The 21,963-nt window shown below is 42.3% G+C and overlaps 1 protein-coding gene across 2 annotated transcripts; it reads left to right on the top strand.

Moving 5' to 3' along the window:
• Positions 1–428: 428 nt before the first annotated feature.
• On the top strand, positions 429–21,438 carry LOC121569677 (endoplasmic reticulum membrane sensor NFE2L1; the record flags this gene model as incomplete). Of its 2 annotated transcripts, none has more annotated exon segments than XM_045215803.1 (5): positions 429–1,237; positions 18,563–18,730; positions 19,521–19,610; positions 19,710–19,865; positions 20,042–21,438. In XM_045215803.1, coding segments are annotated over 5 exon segments (2,253 nt in total). In that variant the 3' UTR covers positions 21,329–21,438.
• Between the last annotated feature and the right edge of the window lie 525 nt (positions 21,439–21,963).

The raw sequence follows: 21,963 nt of genomic DNA, 5'->3' as shown, positions 1-21,963 counted from the left end.
GTCATCAAGGCTATTTGAATAATTTGTTTAACACTTTTTTGGTTACTACATGATTCCATATATGTTATTTCATAGTTTTGATGTCTTCACTGTTATTCTACATTGTAGAAAATAGTAAAAATAAAGAAACACTTTTGAATCAGTAGTTGTGTCCAAACTTTTGACTGGAACTGAATATTCAAAAAAATGGTGGTGGGCCCCCTAGCAGCCGTAGGACCTAAGCGACTGCTTATGTAGCTTATGCCTGGAACCGGCCCTGATGTTATAGCATGGTGTGGAATTCAGCAGCCTCTTCCTCTGCTGTTACATCAATTACCTTGGATTTACTACTTTTTATTTATATTTTCAATTTGATATTCTTTTGAAATAACTCATCAATTAATTGTATTATCTAACTTTATTATTTCATGTTGTGTTTGTCTATATAGAATTTAACGATATTTGGAAGAGTGAAGAGGAGAGGATTTTTGGATACGTAACTTTTTTATTTCACCATAGTGTCTATTTTGGTGTATCTAAAATAGCTTTATTTTCCCTCTTTATGACATTGACTTGAAGCTATAGATAACCCATCAACAGACAATAAGTCTTCGGAGGCTGACACTTGGTATTTTGCCACCCACCACATCTCCATTCCCTTTCCCCTCATTACTTGCACTCACCCTGTAAACTCTGAAGACAAGACATGGTGTGTCTGAAGAAATATTTCACAGAAGGCTTGATCCAGGTAGCCATCCTGCTCAGCCTGGTTGGGGTCAGAGTAGATGTGGGCCCTTCCCTGCCCCCCTGGCACGAGATGATCCTGGGCCCCACCTCGGCCCTCACCCAGACACAGTTCCACAACCTCCCCAACCAGCTGGACGGCCAGGACCTCCACCCCAAGAGTGTGGACTTGGACGGCTTCTTCACAGCCCGGAGGCTCCTGGGCTGGGTCCGCTCCCTAGACCGCCTCTGGGTGCCCAGCTCGGAGCTAGAAACCTGGTTGGTGCGGCACGAGCCTGATGCCCTGGTGGTGGGGGCTCCTAGTCAGCCAGCCCCCCTGGAGGGAGGGGCAGGTGGGTTGGAGGATCATGCGGGTGACCAGGTGGGGTCGGTCATGAGGTCAAGCGTGGGGGCGGGGTCGCCGGAGTCGGGTTACGGGCCGATCAGAGAGGACAGTCTGGACACCATGGCACCCCTTCTAAGAAGAAGCGATGAGGAGGAGGAGGAGGATAAGGATGAGGATCTCTATGAAGAGGTAAACTATGGTGCACTCTTCTACACTCTGTCAGTAGGAGCAGTGGCAGCGTAGAGTGGTGTTCAAGATAATTGGCTGATTCAGAGCTGATGGAATGTTCAAATACAATGCAGTGCCTGAAACAAATGAATTCCATCCTTAGAATATACACAATATCACATGTGAAATAGTGTAAACTACATTACTGCAAATCAGTCCAAGACTCTGCCACTGGAGAAGTGGGTTCAATTAGGCACCTATCAAACTGTTGACTTACAGTAGGCAAATTAAACGCCTGTAATATATCATTAGGGATCAAAGGCAGGACTTACCGGAGGCTGAGATCACTCTATAAAAGGAGGCTTAACTGGGAGAGAAGAACACCCTTGTATGAGAACAGCCTTTCAGTAAACACAGTGGCGATTCCCACCCTCCTCGGATTCAAGCAAGCGAAAGTTTCCTGGTTGTATTTGCTGTATCATGCTGTTAATTTCAAACCTGCATAGCTAAGAGATTGCAATGCACACAAGGCAATATATTTACTATTTATAACTCCCTTAATTTACAACATTATGGAATGCATCTAAGATTGCAAGTCAAGAATAAGTGTAGGTTACTTTTCAGAATAAGTGACTGATAATTAATCCTAATGGCCCACACAGACTGTACGATTTTAGCCGTCTTATGCCACAATATGCACAATTGTGCATATTCTTAGGTCGTAAACGATTGTCAGATGTCTTGGCTCATTCAGTGTGACTAACATAACTTAGCAGGCGTAAAAGACATGCCTGAAATTACATCCCCTACATACTGCTCTTGACGAGAAGGGAAAAAAATGTTGGGGGAGGTTCCATTCTGCACTGTTCAACCAATCTAGTAAATGTGGAGGAGTTAAGGTGGAGTGGCGCCTTGTTAACGTCCAAAAGCTAAAGTCGCGTCACACGCTCTCTTTCCATTTCCCCTGAAAACCGGAACATCCGGTTGTTGTGTGTAAGGTCTGCAGATGAAGTACCACAATGTTTGGTTGTAGGCTCTGACAAAGTGTTGAGCCTTTATCGCAGGGGTGTCAAACTCATTTTAGCTCAGGGGCCACATGGAGGAAAATCTATTCCCAAGTGGGCCGGACCGGAAAAATCATGGTATATATAACTTAAAAACAACAACTTCAGATTGTTTTCTTTGTTTTAATACGATCAACATACAACATAAAGCTGGAGCCTGAGGACAGTGTGTCCAAAATAGTACAAGCACAACATCACTATTAATCATAAAACACGTCAAGTTTATTTGAAAATTCTAAAGAAAAAGAACACAAACACACAATGCCTCAGTAATTAACAGAACTGTTTCACAGATCACAGAACTATATCAGGGGGTCATTTCTCAGGCAGAAATGTAGATAAAAAGAATGAAATCCTGTTCCCCAAACAAGTGCAAGAACCACCGAGTCAAGAATAGGTTAAATATACAAATAAAATAAAATCAATTAAAAACAATAGCACATCAACATAAAAACATATAAACATAAAGCTGGAGCCTGAGGACAGTGTGTCCAAAAGCACAACATCACTATCAATCATAAAACACCTCAAGTTATTTGAAAGTTCTGAGGACAAAGAACACACAAACACACAATGCCTCAGTGATTCACAGAAGTATATCACAGATCACAGACAGAACTATATCAGGGTGTCTCATGTAGCACTTTAAGTGGGGTTGCATAGTTTATTTGACTCCTGATACCTGGCATCTTTTAGCTTTCACCAGCGCATCAATATCAGGCGTCACATCCTGAGTGGCAGCCAACTTCAGGATGTGATTCAAGTGCTTGTGCGTGAGCCTTGAGCGCAGCTTTGTTTTATTTATGCTCATTACAGAGAAAACTTGCTCACAAAGATATGTGGTTCCAAACATGCACAACAGTTTTGCAGCGAGGGCTGTCAAGTTGGGGTAACCTGGCAAGAGATTCTGATTAAATGTGTCCAAGCCAGCTGCGGCAAATTTGCCCTTCAAATCCGAGTCACACTGCAAGTCTATTATTTCAAGTTGGATGCTGACGGGCAGATCAGAGGGATTCACGGTGAATGGCGAGCAAAAAACGTTGAAGTCTTTCTCCAGTTCACCAAAAATCTGAAAGCGTTGCTCAAACTCCCGTAACAGTCCCGTTATTTTATCTTTGAACCGCTTCATGTCTGCCACATGTTGGGTCGCGCACACATTTTTCAGACAGGGGAAGTGAGCTGCATCACCACCGGCAAGTTTGCGTCTCCCACAATGACAGCTTCAACTTGAAAGAACGTATGCTGTCATAATACTGCGTGACAACTTTGTTGCGCCCTTGCAGCTGTTTGTTCAAGTTATTCAGGTGCTCTGTAACATCCACCATAAATGCAAGGTCCTGCATCCATTCTGCGGAATGGAATTCTAACACTGTTCAATTTCTTCTCGTAAATCAAAGAAACGCCTCAGCACCTCGGCTTAACCATCTTACCTCAGTGTGGTATGGCAGGCCATAGATGTGGTCTTTCTCTCTGAGAAGGCTGTCAAACTGACGGTGATTCAGGCTTCTGGATCGGATGAAATTAACAGTTTGGATGACCACCTTCATGACGTTATCCATCTTTAATGACTTGCAACACAAAGCCTCCTGGTGCAAAATACAGTGAAAAGTCAAAAAATCACGTCCTCCATTTGCAGATTGCACTTTCTCTCTGAACTTTGTCACAACGCCTGCTTTTTCCCCGATCATTGAGGGCGCACCATCTGTAGCCAGGCTGACAGCGCGGGACCAGTCCACTCCGACCCTGTCTAGCGCGCCGACGAGTGCGGTAAAAATATCAGCTGCTGTCGTTGTATCTGTCATCGGCACCAACTCCACGAACTCCTCGGTGACGGTCAATGTGTCATCAACTCCGCGGATGAAAATGGCCAGTTGTGCAACATCTGTAATGTCCGTGCTTTCATCAATTGCAACCGAAAACGCAATAAATGACTTTACTTTTTGGTTCAACTGGCTGTCCAAATCCACTGAAAGATCGGAAATCCTGTCTGCAACTGTGTTTCTTGTCAGGCTGATATTTGCAAAAGCCTGCCGCTTTTCAGGGCACACAATCTCAGCTGCCTTCATCATGCATGTTTTTACAAATTCACCCTCACTAAATGGTTTTGAAGCCACTGCGATTTCATTAGCAATGAGGTAGCTAGCTTTCACTGCAGCGTCACTGATGTCTCGGCTGTGAGTAAACACAGACTTGACCTACTTGCTCTGCCCCGGTATAAACAGTTTGCTTGCTTAACACAATTGCTATTGCGCCATCCAGTGGACGCAATTGGAACAGCAGTTTATTTTATTGAAAAATTGCAGCGCATTTTTATACTTTACAAAATCATCTCGCGGGCCGGATTAAACCCGTTTGCGGGCCTGATCCGGCCCGCGGGCCGGACGTTTGACACCCCTGCTTTATCGTGTTGTGTGGCTGGTGTTACGAGCCCATCCCAGTGACTGACCAATAGAACACTGAGTATACACACAATAACATGATTGAATAGTCAGATTAATATAATAGTTCGACTTAAACATTTACATGCTTTGCAAGAAGAATGATTTCTCTAATAATCTTTACACGACATCAGAAATCAGGCTACCTAATGGGATTTTGATAAATGCACAAAATCACAAGTCAAAATAAACGTTTTTACCACGGTGACCATGTTATTTTTGGGTAGCATATTTGATTCTGACATATAAAGGTTGTATGTGAAAACAATTAATAGACTCATACTTTCAGTTTTACCGAACTCACTTCACTCGTGCATAAGCGTAGAAGGAGGCGTGCACTGCTGGTGCTGGCACATGCGCAGATCAAATACACTGCTGCAGTTGGCCTAGCCTACGTCAGCTGACGTAACCTCTCAAGCCAATCGCAGAATGTGACGACAAAACTGAAGCAAATCATACAATCATGCCAGGTTGATAAAGATTTTGATTTGGTAATAATCATAAAATACTGAATCCGACGAACAGTGTGGAAAGGCCTTAAAGTAAAATATTTTTCCTGTTATAACATTTGTTTTATTCTAGTAAAAAAGTTAAGGGGATTGTATATTAAGCATGGTGTTTGGTGGGCTGACCTCTTCAGATTTCAATAGCAGAAGTATAATATCCAATATGACGAGGCAAATCATTTAGGACATTAGTAGTCAATGTTTACTCTCTGAGGTCTTGCTGAACTTGAAAACAAGACATAAATCACTTTAAAGACAGGACAAATATCAACAGTGTTGTTTTATCCAGTCTATTTTTGATAAGTGTGGATATCCAACTGTATTGCAACAGTTACATTTGAGTAATTGTAAGAAATTACAATTAACCCAAGTCACAACCCCATCATTATGTTTTAGCAGGTGCTCACTTTTGTTCGAGCTTGTGTTTTGGCAGCCGAAACACTAATTGAGCAACAGTGTGGGGCATTGAATGACAGAATCACGGGGAGTTAGTGCAGCAGCATGCCAAAAGCTTGGCTGGACTTCCCCTTGTTTTTCAACAGCTGAGGGAGAGCTGCTTGTTGATATGTTCCACTAACTGTGAGGGGCGCGCTGACCGGGCCCAGGCTGCTCCGTGTCAGGGGAAAGGAGGCCAGAGAGGGGTGTGTGACTGGAAATGTGTCCCACTTTAGCCACTGGCTGTTCAGTCTTGCCCCATACATACAGCTATCCACGCCCATCGCAGCCTAGCTGATTTGGTGTAGGAATAAACTGGCTGGCATAGTCATCATAAGTACACACATTCCGTGTAGGCTAATTGTATTTGGACACCAATCATATTTAGAATTGCAATCACAATAATACTTGATTTTACTATGGAAATAAACTTATCTGAAGATACCTAAAATATTGCAAACACGGGGGACAGATTTTTCTGCACTAACCTAGACTTTGAAGGGGAATTTCCAAATCCTATCAAATCACTTTCATTTAGCACTGAGGTACAATATTAGTCACTTTGGGAGTGTAGGGAGTTTTCAGCCACTGTAGGGTCTAAATATATATCTGCTTGGCAACATGCCTGAGTATGCACCCTACACTGGACTCTCCAACACTCCATAATGGGATTGTTTTGGATTGGGAAAAGTATGGGGGTTGTTTTGTTTTAGTCCTCTGTGTGTCATTGCCATCTCCTGGCCTCTGGTCTTTTGGGCCACAGTGACTGCAGACATCCACAGACACCGGATGCTTTAATTTTAGCCTCCCAAATCAGCTGCCACTCTCAGGGCAAAGAAAGTGGTGTTATTTGGCCTGTCCACTGTTACAGTTGACCAAGTATGCAGTTCAGACTGGATGTGTAGCCCTGTTGGCTATTTCTGGACAGGAGGGCATGTTTTTTGGCATTGCTAACTGGTACTCAGTGTAAAATGTACATGCCTCATGTTTTCCCACCAACCCCCCATGGATATAGTCCTGTTGACAAATATTTTGTTTTGGAACACAGTGCTCTTCCTCCATAGATGGTTATGATTTCTGGGTCAAACAAGATTCTAGTAAGTGATATTGAACTGAGCATCTGAGACCAAGTTAGGTGCTGCAATCATGATGTAACGATTCAGACATACTGATACTCTTAGTTCCCTCCAAGGAACTAATCGTCCCTGATAACGACCTTCACCCAGACTAACTCATCAGGGAAGCAGCAACCGCACAGAGACAGCTGGGCTGTATTTTTTAACTCCAGCTGCATCATATTATGGCAGCAATGTGTGGTTCTGTCTGGGTCTGGGGCATGCCACCACATCTCCCCCTCTTATAGGTGTTGCTATTGCTACAGGGTGCCAGACAATCACCAGGCTGGACATGTCTAAAGTGCCAGACATCACCAGTCCTACAGTATTATGTTTGAGGAGAAAGGTCAACAAAGCTTCCTCTGGGATACTGCTCAGTGAACCCTTTGCCCTCCCCTCTCTCTGTGCATTCATACAGAGAGAGGGGTCAAGGACCTCTCCTAAGGCCATGTGCTATAATTTGTCTTAACTTCCTAGACTTGTTATTCAGTTCTATTACAACTCATCTCTGCTCTATTACCTTGACTTGCTCAATGAAACACTGAAGTGCTGCCAGGCTCATTTGTCTGAGCCTCTCAGGGCAGTAATATTGTGACATGTCAATATTGTGGAAGGTGGCAAACTGACAACGTCTTGACCCGCCAGCTCTGCTGTGACCCCAGATGTTTGTCTTGGAAACTTGGACTCAGAGCTCAAATAGCTTTGTAGGTATGTTTCACTCAGAATATTGGCCCTGTGACCACAGCTTGTTTGTTTTGTAACACGAGGTGGCATCATTCTGGCACACATTCACACCTTTGATTTCGCAACGCTTGTTTACTAGCTTAGGCTAGTAGTAGATCACCTCTTCAGACAGGAGCAGGTATATGTATAGCCCTATACCCAGAGCCCTCTACACATAGCCCTATGGACCCCATCCACTGCCCAAATCTGTCCAGAGCTGCTGCCTTTGACCTCACATCCCCCTTACCTAACACTTCTCATGTTGTGCTTATGCTTGAGGAAAACACATTTAGGTACACATTGATCCAAACCCATGAGAGTGATGCCAGAGTAGCAGGGAAACAGAACCAGGAACAAAAGTGATCTCTAGTCTTCCGGAACAGAACCGTTATTTTCTAACCTTGAGAACCGGTTAATAATGTTATTTTCTGTTACCAAAATATTATTATTTTTTTTATTTATCTTTGTTATTATGTTTTTTTTAGGGGGTAGATCAGCTTTAATATTGCAGATAGATTGTAACTTCCATCAATGTAATTGTCTGCATCACTTCCAATCCCCCATATGTTTTTTTTCTTCTCGCAAATATATATATATATATATATATATATATATATCAGTGCCCTCCACTATTATTGGCACCCCTGTTTAAGATGTGGTCGAGGACTTCCAAAAATTCTCCTTTTTTTTTAAACAACATAGAACCCAAATGCAAAAAAATTGAAAAATCCAACCTTTTATTTAAGTACATTACTTTGGTGGTTAAAAAAAAATCACACATTTAGAAAAAAAATAACTTGAAATCATGTGTCCCACAATTATTGGCACCCCTAACAATTCCGCTGAAAATTTTAATTGATTTTTTTTTTTAAATAAATTTTTCTGTAGTTGCTAAAGTTGGTCAGGGTATCTAGGAACTTTTAATTAGTAATTCATGACTTCCTGTTTCCCTGGGGTATAAATATGACGTGACACAGAGGCCTAATTCTCTTACCCATTTGTCAACATGGCAAAGACATGGAAAACACACCATTCAAGTAAGGCAGATTTGTGTCGACCTTCATAAGTCAGGCAATGGCTACAAGAAAATAGCCACTCGCCTTAACTTGCCCGTATCTACAGTCAGAGGAATCATTAAGAAGTTTAAAACAACTGGAACAGTGACAAACAAGGCTGGAAGAGGTCCCAAGTTTATCTTGCTACAACGCACAGTGAGGAGGATGGTAAGAGAAGTAAAAAAAAGTCCTAAGCTCACTGTCACAGAATTGCATCAAAGAGTGGCATCTTGGGGTCACAAAGTCTCCAAAACAACCATCAGACGCTCTCTACATGCCAACAAGCTGTTTGGGAGGCATGCAAGGAAAAAGCCTTTTCTCACTAACACTCACAAACGTAAACGTCTGGAGTTTGCTAAGCGGCACTGGGACTTCAACTGGGATCGTGTGCTTTGGTCAGATGAGACTAAGATTGAGCTTTTTGGCAACACACACTCTAAGTGGGTCTGGCGTAAAACAAAAGATGAGTATGCCGAAAAGCACCTCATGCCCACCGTGAAGTATGGTGGAGGATCTGTGATGCTGTGGGCCTGTTTCTCTTCCAAAGGCCCTGGGAACCTTGTTAGGGTGCATGGCATTATGAACGCTTTGAACTACCAGGACATTTTAAATAAAAACCTGATGGCCTCTGCCAGAAAGCTGAATATGGGTCGTCATTGGGTCTTTCAGCAGGATAATGATCCAAAACATGTGGCAAAATCTACACAAAAATGGTTCAGCAGTCACAAACTCAAGGTCCTCCCATGGCCATCTCAGTCCCCAGACCTCAACCCAATCGAAAACCTGTGGGGCGAGCTAAAGAGGAGAGTGCATAAGAGAGGACCCAGGACACTGGATGATCTAGAAAGATTGTGCAAAGAAGAATGGTCAAAGATCCCTCTCTCTGTGTTCTCCAATCTTGTGAAATGTTATAGGAGGAGATTAAGTGCTGTCTTGTTGGCAAAAGGGGGTTGTACAAAGTATTAACATCAGGGGTGCCAATAATTGTGGGACACATGATTTCAAGTTTTTTTTTTTCTAAATGTGTGATTTATTTTTTTTACACCAAAGTAATGTACTTAAATAAAAGGTTGGATTTTTCTCTTTTTTTGCATTTGGGTTCTATGTTGTTTAAAAAAAAAAGGAGAATTTTTGGAAGTCCTCGACCACATCTTAAACAGGGGTGCCAATAATTGTGGAGGGCACTGTATATATACACACATACAGTGGGGGAAAAATGTATTTAGTCAGCCACCAATTGTGCAAGTTCTCCCACTTAAAAAGATGAGAGAGGCCTGTAATTTTCATCATAGGTACACTTCAACTATGACAGACAAATTGAGGAAAAAAAATCCAGAAAATCACATTGTAGGATTTTTTATGAATTTATTTGCAAATGATGGTGGAAAATAAGTATTTGGTCACCTACAAACAAGCAAGATTTCTGGCTCTCACAGACCTGTAACTTCTTCTTAAAAAAGGCTCCTCTGTCCTCCACTCGTTACCTGTATTACTGGCACCTGTTTGAACTTGTTATCAGTATAAAAGACACCTGTCCACAACCTCAGTCACACTCCAAACTCCACTATGGCCAAGACCAAAGAGCTGTCAAAGGACACCAGAAACAAAATTGTAGACCTGCACCAGGCTGGGAAGATTTAATCTGCAATAGGTAAGCAGCTTGGTTTGAAGAAATCAACTGTGGGAGCAATTATTAGGAAATGGAAGACATACAAGACCACTGATAATCTCCCTTGATCTGGGGCTCCACGCAAGATCTCACCCCGTGGGGTCAAAATGATCACAAGAACGGTGAGCAAAAATCCCAGAACCACACAGGGTGACCTAGTGAATGACCTGCAGAGAGCTGGGACCAAAGTAACAAAGCCTACCATCAGTAACACACTACGTCGCCAGGGACTCAAATCCTGCAGTGCCAGACGTGTCCCCCTGCTTAAGCCAGTACATGTCCAGGCCCGTCTGAAGTTTGCTAGAGTGCATTTGGATGATCCAGAAGAGGATTGGGAGAATGTCATATGGTCAGATGAAACCAAAATAGAACTTTTTGGTAAAAACTCAACTCGTCGTGTTTGGAGGACAAAGAATGCTGAGTTGCATCCAAAGAACACCATACCTACTGTGAAGCATGGGGGTGGAAACATCATGCTTTGGGGCTGTTTTTTCTGCAAAGGGACCAGGACGACTGATCCGTGTAAAGGAAAGAATGAATGGGGCCATGTATCGTGAGATTTTGAGTGAAAACCTCCTTCCATCAGCAAGGGCATTGAAGATGAAACGTGGCTGGGTCTTTCAGCATGACAATGATCCCAAACACACCGCCCGGGCAAAGAAGGAGTGGCTTCGTAAGAAGCATTTCAAGGTCCTGGGTGGCCTAGCCAGTCTCCAGATCTCAACCCCATAGAAAATCTTTGGAGGGAGTTGAAAGTCTGTGTTGCCCAGCGACAGCCCCAAAACATCACTGCTCTAGAGGAGATCTGCATGGAGGAATGGGCCAAAATACCAGCAACAGTGTGTGAAAACCTTGTGAAGACTTACAGAAAACGTTTGACCTGTGTCATTGCCAACAAAGGGTATATAACAAAGTATTGAGAAACTTTTGTTATTGACCAAGTACTTATTTTCCAACATAATTTGCAAATAAATTCATGAAATATCCTACAATGTGATTTTCTGGATTTTTTTTCCTCATTTTGTCTGTCATAGTTGACGTGTACCTATGATGAAAATTACAGGCCTCTCTCATCTTTTTAAGTGGGAGAACTTGTACAATTGGTGGCTGACTAAATACTTTTTTCCCCCCACAACATACAGTTGAAGTCGGAAGTTTACATACACTTAGGTTGGAGTCATTAAAAGTAGTTTTTCAACCACTCCACAAATGTATTGTTAACAAACTATAGTTTTGGCAAGTCGGTTAGGACATCTACTTTGTGCATGACACAAGTAATTTTTCCAACAATTGTTTACAGACAGATTATTTCATTTATAATTCACTGTATCACAATTCCAGTGGGTCAGAAGTTCACATACACTAAGTTGACTGTGCCTTTAAACAGCTTGGAAAATTCCAGAAAATGATGTCATGGCTTTAGAAGCTTCTGATAGGCTAATTGACATCATTTGAGTCAATTGGAGGTGTACCTGTGGATGTATTTCAAGGCCTACCTTCAAACTCAGCGCCTCTTTGCTTGACATTATGGGAAAATCAAAAGAAAGCAGCTAAGACCTCAGAATTTTTTTTGTAGACCTCCACAAGTCTGGTTCATCCTTGGGAGCAATTTCCAAACGCCTGAAGGTACCACGTTCATCTGTACAAACAATAGTACGCAAGTATAAACACCATGGACCACGCAGCCGTCATACCGCTCAGGAAGGAGATGCGTTCTGTCTCCTACAGATGAACGTACTTTGGTGCGAAAAGTGCAAATCAATCCCAGAACAACAGCAAAGGACCTTGTGAAGATGCTGGAGGAAACAGGTACAAAAGTACCTATATCCACAGTAAAATGAGTCCTATATCGACATAACCTGAAAGGCTGCTCAGCAAGGAAGAAGCCACTGCTCCAAAACCGACATAAAAAAGCCAGACTATGGTTTGCAACTGCACATGGGGACAAAGATCGTACTTTTGGGAGAAATGTCCTCTGGTCTGATGAAACAAAAATCCACCAACCCAACCGTGAAGCATGGGGGTGGCAGCATCATGCTGTGGGGGTGCTTTGCTGCAGGAGGGACTGGTGCACTTCACAAAATAGATGGCATCATGAGGAAGGAAAATTATGTGGATATATTGAAGCAACATCTCAAGACATCAGTCAGGAAGTTAAAGCTTGGTCGCAAATGGGTCTTCCAAATGGACAATGACCCCAAGCATCCTTCCAAAGTTGTGGCAAAATGGCTTAAGTACAACAAAGTCAAGGTATTGGAGTGGCCATCACAAAGCCCTGACCTCAATCCTATAGAAAATAGTGGGCAGAACTGAAGAATCGTGTGTGAGCAAGGAGGCCTACAAACCTGACTCAGTTACACCAGCTCTCTCATGATGAATGGGCCAAAATTCACCCAACTTATTGTGGGAAGCTTGTGGAAGGCTACCCGAAATGTTTGACCCAAGTTAAACAATTTAAAGGCAATGCTACCAAATACTAATTGAGTGTATGTAAACTTCTGACCCACTAGGAATGTGATGAAAGAAATAAAAGCTTAAATAAATAATTCTCTCTACTATTATTCTGACATTTCACATTCTTAAAATAAAGTGGTGATCCTGACTGACCTAAGACAGGGAATTTTTACTAGGATTAAATGTCAGAACTTGTGAAAAACTGAGTTGAAATGTATTTGGCTAAGGTGTATGTAAACTTCCGACTTCAACTGTACATAGTAAGAGCATTGAAGATGGGTCGTGGCTGGGTCTTCCAGCATGACAACGACCCTAAACACACAGCCAGGGCAACTAAGGAGTGGCTCCGTAAGAAGCATCTCAAGGTCCTGGAGTGGCCTAGCCAGTCTCCAGACCTGAACCCAATAGAAAATCTTTGGAGGGAGCTGAAAGTCCGTATTGCCCAGCGACAGCCCCGAAACCTGAAGGATCTGGAGAAGGTCTGTATGGAGGAGTGGGCCAAAATCCCTGCTGCGGTTAAGACCTACAGGAAACGTATGACCTCTGTAATTGCAAACAAAGGTTTCTGTACCAAATATTAAGTTCTGCTTTTCTGATGTATCAAATACTTATGTCATGCAATAAAATGCAAATTAATTACTTAAAAATCATACAATGTGATTTTCTGGATTTTTTAGATTCCGTCTCTCACAGTTGAAGTGTACCTAAGATAAAAATTACAGACCTCTACATGCTTTGTAAGTAGGAAAACCTGCAAAATCGGCAGTGTATCAAATACTTGTTCTCCCCACTATACTTTATTACTTTCCAACCCCACCACCCCTTCCCTAATTGGAGTAAACTAGTGAACAACAATGCTTAGGCCTCTACTTCCAGCTTATACATACAGTGAGGGAAAAAAGTATTTGATCCCCTGCTTATTTTGTACGTTTGCCCACTGACAAAGAAATGATCAGTCTATAATTTTAATGATAGGTTTATTTGAACATTGAGAGACAGAATAAAATAAAATAAAATCCAGAAAAACACGTCAAAAATGTTATAAATTGATTTTCATCTTAATGACGGAAATAAGTATTTGACCCCCTCTCAATCAGAAAAATTTCTGGCTCCCAGGTGTCTTTTACACAGGTAACGAGCTGAGATTAGTAGCACACTCTTGATCATGTCTTTGTCAGTGGGCAAACGTACAAAATCAGCAGGGGATCAAATACTTTTTTCCCCTCATTGTACTATATACATTTTATGGACACTGTCAATTTTACAATAATCATATTTTGTTTGGTTTTACTCCTGAACTTCCTCTACCCTCAACCTCTCCGATCATTTTCATGATTTCCATCCAGTTTGCTTCTATATGCCATATCTTTCTAACTGTGCTCTTTTACAAAAGCTCTCAATATATACTTATTATGGACACAGTATGCTTTACATTAGTTATCTTGTTGTTGTCAGTTGTTATTAGTCCCATCCTTCAACTCAATTCAACACCACCCATCTATCTCTTAACACCATCCATATTGGATTTCTATTTGCCATATATTTTTCAACTGTACTGTGATGTTTTACAAACATTGTTTCTACAGATTGTAAATTGAAAATAAACATTTTTGCTAAAATAATTCTTATATTATTGATCGATTGACTATGACTTTTCAGATCACCCAGCAATGCTATCTGCAGGGTTAGCTCCAGGTAAATATTGCAATCCTTTAGCCATTCCTGGACCTGTGTCCAAAAACAAGCTACAAATGGACAGTACCAAAACAAATGATCTAATGATTCTGTCTCTTCGCTGCAAAATCTGCAGAGCTGGGAAGATTGTATCCCCCATATAAATAACATTCTATTGGTAGCAAGAATTGTATGTAATAATTTAAATAGAAAAATTATACGTTTTGAATCCGGCGTCGTTTTGCGTATCAGTTCATAAACACTATGCCATGGGATCGGTACGTCAAAAATCTCTTCCCAACTATTTTGCAATCTATATGGAACGGCTGTCAATCCTTTGGTCCTTAAATGAAACTGGTATACTTTTTTATTTATCACAGTTTTCTTTAACCAATTATGTTCTTGAATGCAAGGCCGACAGACAAGCTTACTTTTTCCCCCTTCCACTTTCCTCTTCCATTTTTGCGGTAATGCTGCAATTATTTGTTTGTAATTTTGGTGTAGAGCAGACATTTCCATATGTTTTTGTTAACTGCATGTGAGACATAACTCCACCAGTCCTACCGATGATATCATTTATGAAGATTATACCTTTTTTAAACATTTTGTCAAAAAAAAAGTTTTTTTTATCAATTAGTATATTTGAGTTTCACCACAATATTTGTTGCATTATTTGTTCTGTTGTTTCTGGAGGATTAAATTTAAGAGCGTCTGCTAAATGATGTAAATTGAAATTGAAATTGGAACCAACTTTCTATGGCTTGTTTTAGAAATAGTGATATTTGGGAGATGATTTCCTTTTCAAATAACTGAAAGTGAGAGGTTGTAATCTGAATAAAGGGAAAAAGGCCATTCTTGAACATTGGGTGAGACAATCTTACTAATTTTCTAGAGAACCAGTTCGGATTTAAGTATAACTTTTGTATGACTGAAGCTTTTAGTGATAGGTCTAATGCTTTAATATTTAATAATTTCTGTCCTCCGAATTCATATTCATTATATAAATAGGCCCGTTTAATGTTGTCTGGCTTGCCGTTCCAAATAAAATTGAATATTTTTTTCTCATATAATTAAAAAAACTATTCGCTAGGCGTAGGCAAGGCCATAAGCAAATAGGGAAACTGGGATAATACTAAAGAGTTAATCAGGATGATTTTTCCACAAATTGACAGGTACAGTGGGGAAAAAAAGTATTTAGTCAGCCACCAATTGTGCAAGTTCTCCCACTTAAAAAAATCCAGAAAATCACATTGTAGGATTTTTAATGAATTTATTTGCAAATTATGGTGGAAAAAAGTATTTGGTCAATAACAAAAGTTTCTCAATACTTTGTTATATACCCTTTGTTGGCAATGACACAGGTCAAACGTTTTCTGTAAGTCTTCACAAGGTTTTCACACACTGTTGTTGGTATTTTGGCCCATTCCTCCATGCAGATCTCCTCTAGAGCAGTTATGTTTTGGGGCTGTCGCTGGGCAACACGGACTTTCAACTCCCTCCAAAGATTTTCTATGGGGGTTGAGATCTGGAGACTGGCTTGGCCACTCCAGGACCTTGAAATGCTTCTTACGAAGCCACTCCTTCGTTGCCCGGGCGGTGTGTTTGGGATCATTGTCATGCTGAAAGACCCAGCCACGTTTCATCTTCAATGCCCTTGCTGATGGAAGGAGGTTTTCACTCAAAATCTCACAATACATGGCCCCATTCATTCTTTCCTTTACACGGATCAGTCATCCTGGTCCCTTTGCAGAAAAACAGCCCCAAAGCATGATGTTTCCACTCCCATGCTTCACAGTAGGTATGGTGTTCTTTGGATGCAACTCAGCATTCTTTGTCCTCCAAACACGACGAGTTGAGTTTTTACCAAAAAGTTCTATTTTGGTTTCATCTGACCATATGACATTCTCCCAATCCTCTAATGCACTCTAGCAAACTTCAGACGGGCCTGGACATTTACTGGCTTAAGCAGGGGGACACGTCTGGCACTGCAGGATTTGAGTCCCTGGCGGCGTAGTGTGTTACTGATGGTAGGCTTTGGTACTTTGGTCCCAGCTCTCTGCAGGTCATTCACTAGGTCCCCCCGTGTGGTTCTGGGATTTTTGCTCACCATTCTTGTGGTCATTTTGACCCCACAGGGTGAGATCTTGCGTGGAGCCCCAGATCGAGGGAGATTATCAGTGGTCTTGTATGTCTTCCATTTCCTAATAATTGCTCCCACAGTTGATTTCTTCAAACCAAGCTGCTTACCTATTGCAGATTCAGTCTTCCCAGCCTGGTGCAGGTCTACAATTTTGTTTCTGGTGTCCTTTGACAGCTCTTTGGTCTTGGCCATAGTGGAGTTTGGAGTGTGACTGAGGTTGTGGACAGGTGTCTTTTATACTGATAACAAGTTCAAACAGGTGCCATTAATACAGGTAACGAGTGGAGGACAGAGGAGCCTCTTAAAGAAGAAGTTACAGGTCTGTGAGAGCCAGAAATCTTGCTTGTTTGTAGGTGACCAAATACTTATTTTCCACCATAATTTGCAAATAAATTCATAAAAAATCATACAATGTGATTTTCTGGATATTTTTTTCTAAATTTGTCTGTCATAGTTGACGTGTACATATTATGAAAATTACAGGCCTCTCTCATCTTTTTAAGTGGGAGAACTTGCACAATTGGTGGCTGACTAAATACTTTTTCCCCCCACTGTATTTACCTTTCCATGGTAGCAAAATCTTATCTATTTTTGCTAACTTTCTATTAACATTTATTGGAGTGAGATCATTTATTTCATTTGGGATATGTATTCCGAGTATATCCACATCACCATCAGACCATTTTATTGGTAAACTACATGGCAATGTAATTTTTTTTTGGGATCTAATACGTAATATAGTACATTTATCATAATTTGGTTGTAATCCAGAGAGGTTAGAAAATGTATCTAGATCTTCTATGAGGCTGTGGAGGGATTCAAGTTGTGGATTTAAAAGAAAACATTAATCATCAGTGTACAATGACACCTTTGTTTTTAAGCCCTGGATTTCTAATCCCTTGATATTATTATTGGATCTGATTTTAATAGCTAACATCTCAATGGCCATAATAAATAGATATGCCGATAGTGGACAACCTTGTTTCACTCCTGTTGACAGTTTAAAACTTTCTGAGAAATAGCCATTATTTACTATTTTACACCTAGGGTTACTGTACATGATTTTAACCCATTTTACAAGAGATTCTCCAAAATTGAAATGCTCCAGGCATTTATATATAAACCCCAGTCGTACTTTATCAAATGCCTTTTCGAAGTCTGCTATGAATAGCAGGCCTGGTTTCCCAGATTTTTCATAGTGTTCTATTGTTTCCAGTACTTGCCTTATATTATCTCCAATATATTTTCCATGTAAAAAATCTGTCTGATTAGAATGAATAATGTCTGACAATACTTTTTTAATTCTATGCGCAACATGTTACCAAAATATTCCTAATGTGTAGTATATAATTTCGTTTCCAACCCCTGGTCAGAGGTCAAACATGTTGTCAAATACTGTTCAAGGGGTCACAAGTTCAGAATGTTCCAAACAGTCAAAGTGTAAACAGCCAAGGAGAGGCCAAAGACGGTTAGTTAGTCAGTTTCACTCAGGTCGCTGTACTGTAAGGTTAGAATCGGGGCATTACAAAGGGCAACATCCCGAACTCCGATAGTCCCTTTCAGTGGAGGGCGAGAGGATCAGCTGCAAATTTAGAACTGGTTTAGGGACACAACTGGAGCAGTTGGTATCTCTAAGCTCCAACTTAAGGAAAAGGTTAAGTCTATTCATAGCCATCTCACTGTTTGTATGCAATGTCTACTAATGTATTGGCCTGTATGGAAAAATAAACAATAGTAGATAGAACGCAGTGGCTGCAATCCCCTTACTCCTTTTGTCCTATCTAATAATAGTACAGCGAGAACTTAAATCAAACATACAAGGATACATAGGGCATTGTGTAGCTCAGTTGGTAGAGCATGGCGCTTGCAATGCCAGGGTTGTGGGTTCGTTTCCCACGGGGGTCCAGGATGAAAATGTATGCACTCACAAACTATAAGTCGCTCTGGATAAGAGCGTCTGCTAAATGACTAAAATGTAAAATGTAGGGATAATTTAATTGTTATTATGCTTAATAAAGAGGTGTAGATAACATTGTTACACCTAACATTTCAATTATTATTGTGTGTTCACAGGATACAGATACGCTTTGGCAGGATCACTCTTATCATGGACGCCATCAGAGGTCTGAGGAGGGAGAGGAGGAGGAGCTGGTGGGGGACACCTGGAGAGAAATCTGGAGGGATGGTGGACGCTCTTACGACCGTGCGAATAGAGAACTTGCACAGGATTTATCTGATCAGGTGGGACTCCGTCCTGAGGCTTATAAATGTCCATATGTCATACATACCTGTACACTTGGACTTGTTCTTCGACATCCTGGTTCAATTATGTTATAAACGCACATGCTGAAATGTTAGACATGGCAAGACTGGCATTCAAGATGGAATAGGAGCTGCTTTCTCCAAACATTGGAAACTTGCCCCCTCAGCTGAGAGACCGAGTGAGGCCCTGACACGTGCACTTTGGTTAAGAGTAACACTCCGTTTGCTTGAAAACAAATATGGGTTTTCTATCCTGGCTGTGCGTCGTGAAGCGGGATAGGGTGTTTGGTGTAGATGAGGTGGAGATAGGAAGCAGCCTTCCCAAGTGTGTAAAATAAGAACCTAACCCAGAAACCTGCCCTTTTATATGGCAGTTTCTAACCCCAATCTCTTGCACTCCTATGGGTTAGAAGAGACCTGAAAGTCTTGCTAATCCGCTATACCTAATTTTGGGAACAGGGGCAGCCACATATCATTACAAAGGCATTTGCACTCCTCAGTGGTGTGTAGCTGGAGCATGAGTTTCCTTGACCTAAGGAGAAATACAATATAGTGAAATGAAATGAACATTTGATACCACACTACAAAATGATTCAGATAAAGCCACGCTGTTCCAACTGTTTAGTTTTACCCTCTTGCCATATCATGTTCTGTAAAAGCCTAATCATCTCCACCATCTGTGTCAGTTCAGCTCAGAAGAAAGGAACCATTGTCACCATCCAGAACATCCAGGTAGCTCTCTGCTCACTCCTGTTCTCTTCTCCATCAGTTTGCTAGCTTGGAAGCTCAGTCCTCAATGTCCTTCCAGGAATGTCTACGGCTCTTGGAAGACACCTTCCCTTTTGGAGAGGAGATAGAGGTACAGTACAGTTGTTTTATTTGATGGTACTAGGGTAAAAGATGACCATTGATAGGTTTGTTGACCATTGAATGACCATTGTGATGTTTCTGTTTTTAGCTGTCAGACCCAGTTGGCATAGATCTGAGGGAAACCAGCGGCGAGGACCCAACCCCTGTCCGAGAGCTTCTTCTGTCCCCCCTGCTGTCCCATGAGGATCCCTCTCTGGACTTGGAGCAGCAGTGGCATGATATTCTCGCCATCATGGAGCCAGAAGTAAGTCCTAAGTGGTTTCTGATTTTATCCACATCACAAAATCATTATTTATTTAAATATGTCAAAATGTGTATAAACTTTGAACTACCCTTGTCCTGAGAGCAATCCAACTTCTTGTATTATTTTGGAAGGATATGGACCTTGACAGAGATGTAATGCAATCTGGATCTATTCAGAGTTCCAGCTTGATGGACCCCGTTCACCAGGATGTCAGCCTTCATCAGGCAATCCTGCCCGGAAGCAGCCAAGATAGTTACCCCTTCAATCCCAGCTTCGGGGGAAGTGTTCCCCTGGAGGCCACACTCCAGCCATCCCTGCTTAGTCAGTCCTCCAGCGGACCTGACTTTGACCTTAACTTGACCTTTGGCCCATCTGACCTGACAGATACCACCCTTCCTTTGGCACTCAATGGCACAGTTGGCAACCACATGCCTTCCATTCAGTCAAGTCTCTTTCTGGAGGAACCAGTCCTGCCTAACCCACTCGGCTCCCTCTTGGATGATGCCTTGCTGGATGAGATTAGCTTCCTGGACCTGGCTCTGGAGGAAGGCTACAACGCAACACAGGCCTCCCAACTTGAGGAGGAGCTAGACTCTGACTCTGGACTTTCTCTGAACTTCAGCCACAGCCCTGCATCCCCTAGCGGTTCGGAGGCATCCTATTCATCTTCTTCGTCCTCTTCATCATCTGACTCTTCTGTGTTTTCTGACGAAGGGGCTGTGGGCTACAGCTCTGACATGGAGGATATTGTGGAGCGAGAGGAAGGTGCTGTGGGAGGCTACTCCCCAGAAGTCGGCAAGATGTGCAGCACAAGCTACCAGAAGCCTGGGCGTTTCAACAACCTCCCTTGGCTGGAAAAAGTGGGCCACGACCATACCTACAACCAGCCTAGGGCCAACTCTCCCACGCAGGGAAAATCCCTCAAGCTACCAAAGTCGCGTTACAGCAAACCCTATGAGCATGACATTTCCAATAAGCTTTGGGGCCGTGATGAGCGCCGGGCTCGCACCATGAAGATCCCCTTTTCCAACGATCTCATCGTCAACCTGCCCGTGGAGGAGTTCAACGAACTTCTGACCAAGCATCGTCTCAGTGAGGCCCAGCTCAACCTGATCCGCGACATTCGCAGGCGGGGCAAAAACAAGATGGCCGCTCAGAACTGCCGCCGACGCAAGCTTGATGTCCTGTTTGGGCTCGAGGAGGGAGTTGAAGGATTATGCCGCCACAAGGCCCGCCTGTTGAAGGAAAAGGCAGAGAACCTTCGCTCTGTCCGGGAAATGAAGCAGCGGCTCAGTAGTCTGTACCAGGAGGTTTTTTCCCGTCTGCGGGATGAGCAAGGAAGACCCTTGCCTGCCACTGACTACACCCTCCAATTTGGCAATGATGGACAGGTCCTGCTTGCGACACGGAACGTTTCAGCCAGTGAGCAAAACCGCAAGCCCCACAAGGACAGAAAAAAGTGAAAAGATTAGTCGGGTGTCAGGTTTGGTGTAGGACTCAAGGAGTCGATTGACAAGGGGATGGCTGTAGAGATTCAAGAATTTCTCACAATAAGAGGGAACTGAAAAGGAATGATGCAAGAGGATGCAAATGGTCTTCCTAAATCGGTTTAATCTGCTCTGATAGTTTATTTGCTGGAAAGGACATGTAGCACAAATATGATAATGCAAGAATCTTGTGAGCGTCTTGGAAAAACAAAGGGAAAACCTGTCTCAGGAGCAAAATAACTGTTGGGAGGACCGTGTCAGCCTTCCAAAGAAATACAGTACATAAAACACTAAGGTGACAAGGAGGAAGGGCTAGCCTAAGGCATTTAGCCAAAAGACAACTACAAGACCGGGCCCTTGAAGCAATGCGGGCACATTTCTGTTCCGGTCTTCAGGTGCCTATATATTGAGAGGGTAGGCCTAGGTTCCTTGAAGTCATCACTCACTGGACAGTTTATTAGGTACACATCTAGTACCGGCTCGGGCCCCCCTATACCTCCAGAACAACCCAAAATCTTCGGGGCATGGATTCTATAAGGTGTCGGAAACCTTTGTTGCTCAATTGGTATCAAGGGACTCAATGTGTGCCAGGAAAAACATTCCCCACACCA

The sequence above is a fragment of the Coregonus clupeaformis genome, unplaced genomic scaffold (genome assembly GCF_020615455.1).
Source record: "Coregonus clupeaformis isolate EN_2021a unplaced genomic scaffold, ASM2061545v1 scaf0521, whole genome shotgun sequence".
Classification (NCBI taxonomy): Eukaryota; Metazoa; Chordata; class Actinopteri; order Salmoniformes; family Salmonidae; genus Coregonus; species Coregonus clupeaformis.
Note: the sequence above shows the minus strand (reverse complement) of the source record. Positions and strands in the feature narration are given on the sequence as shown.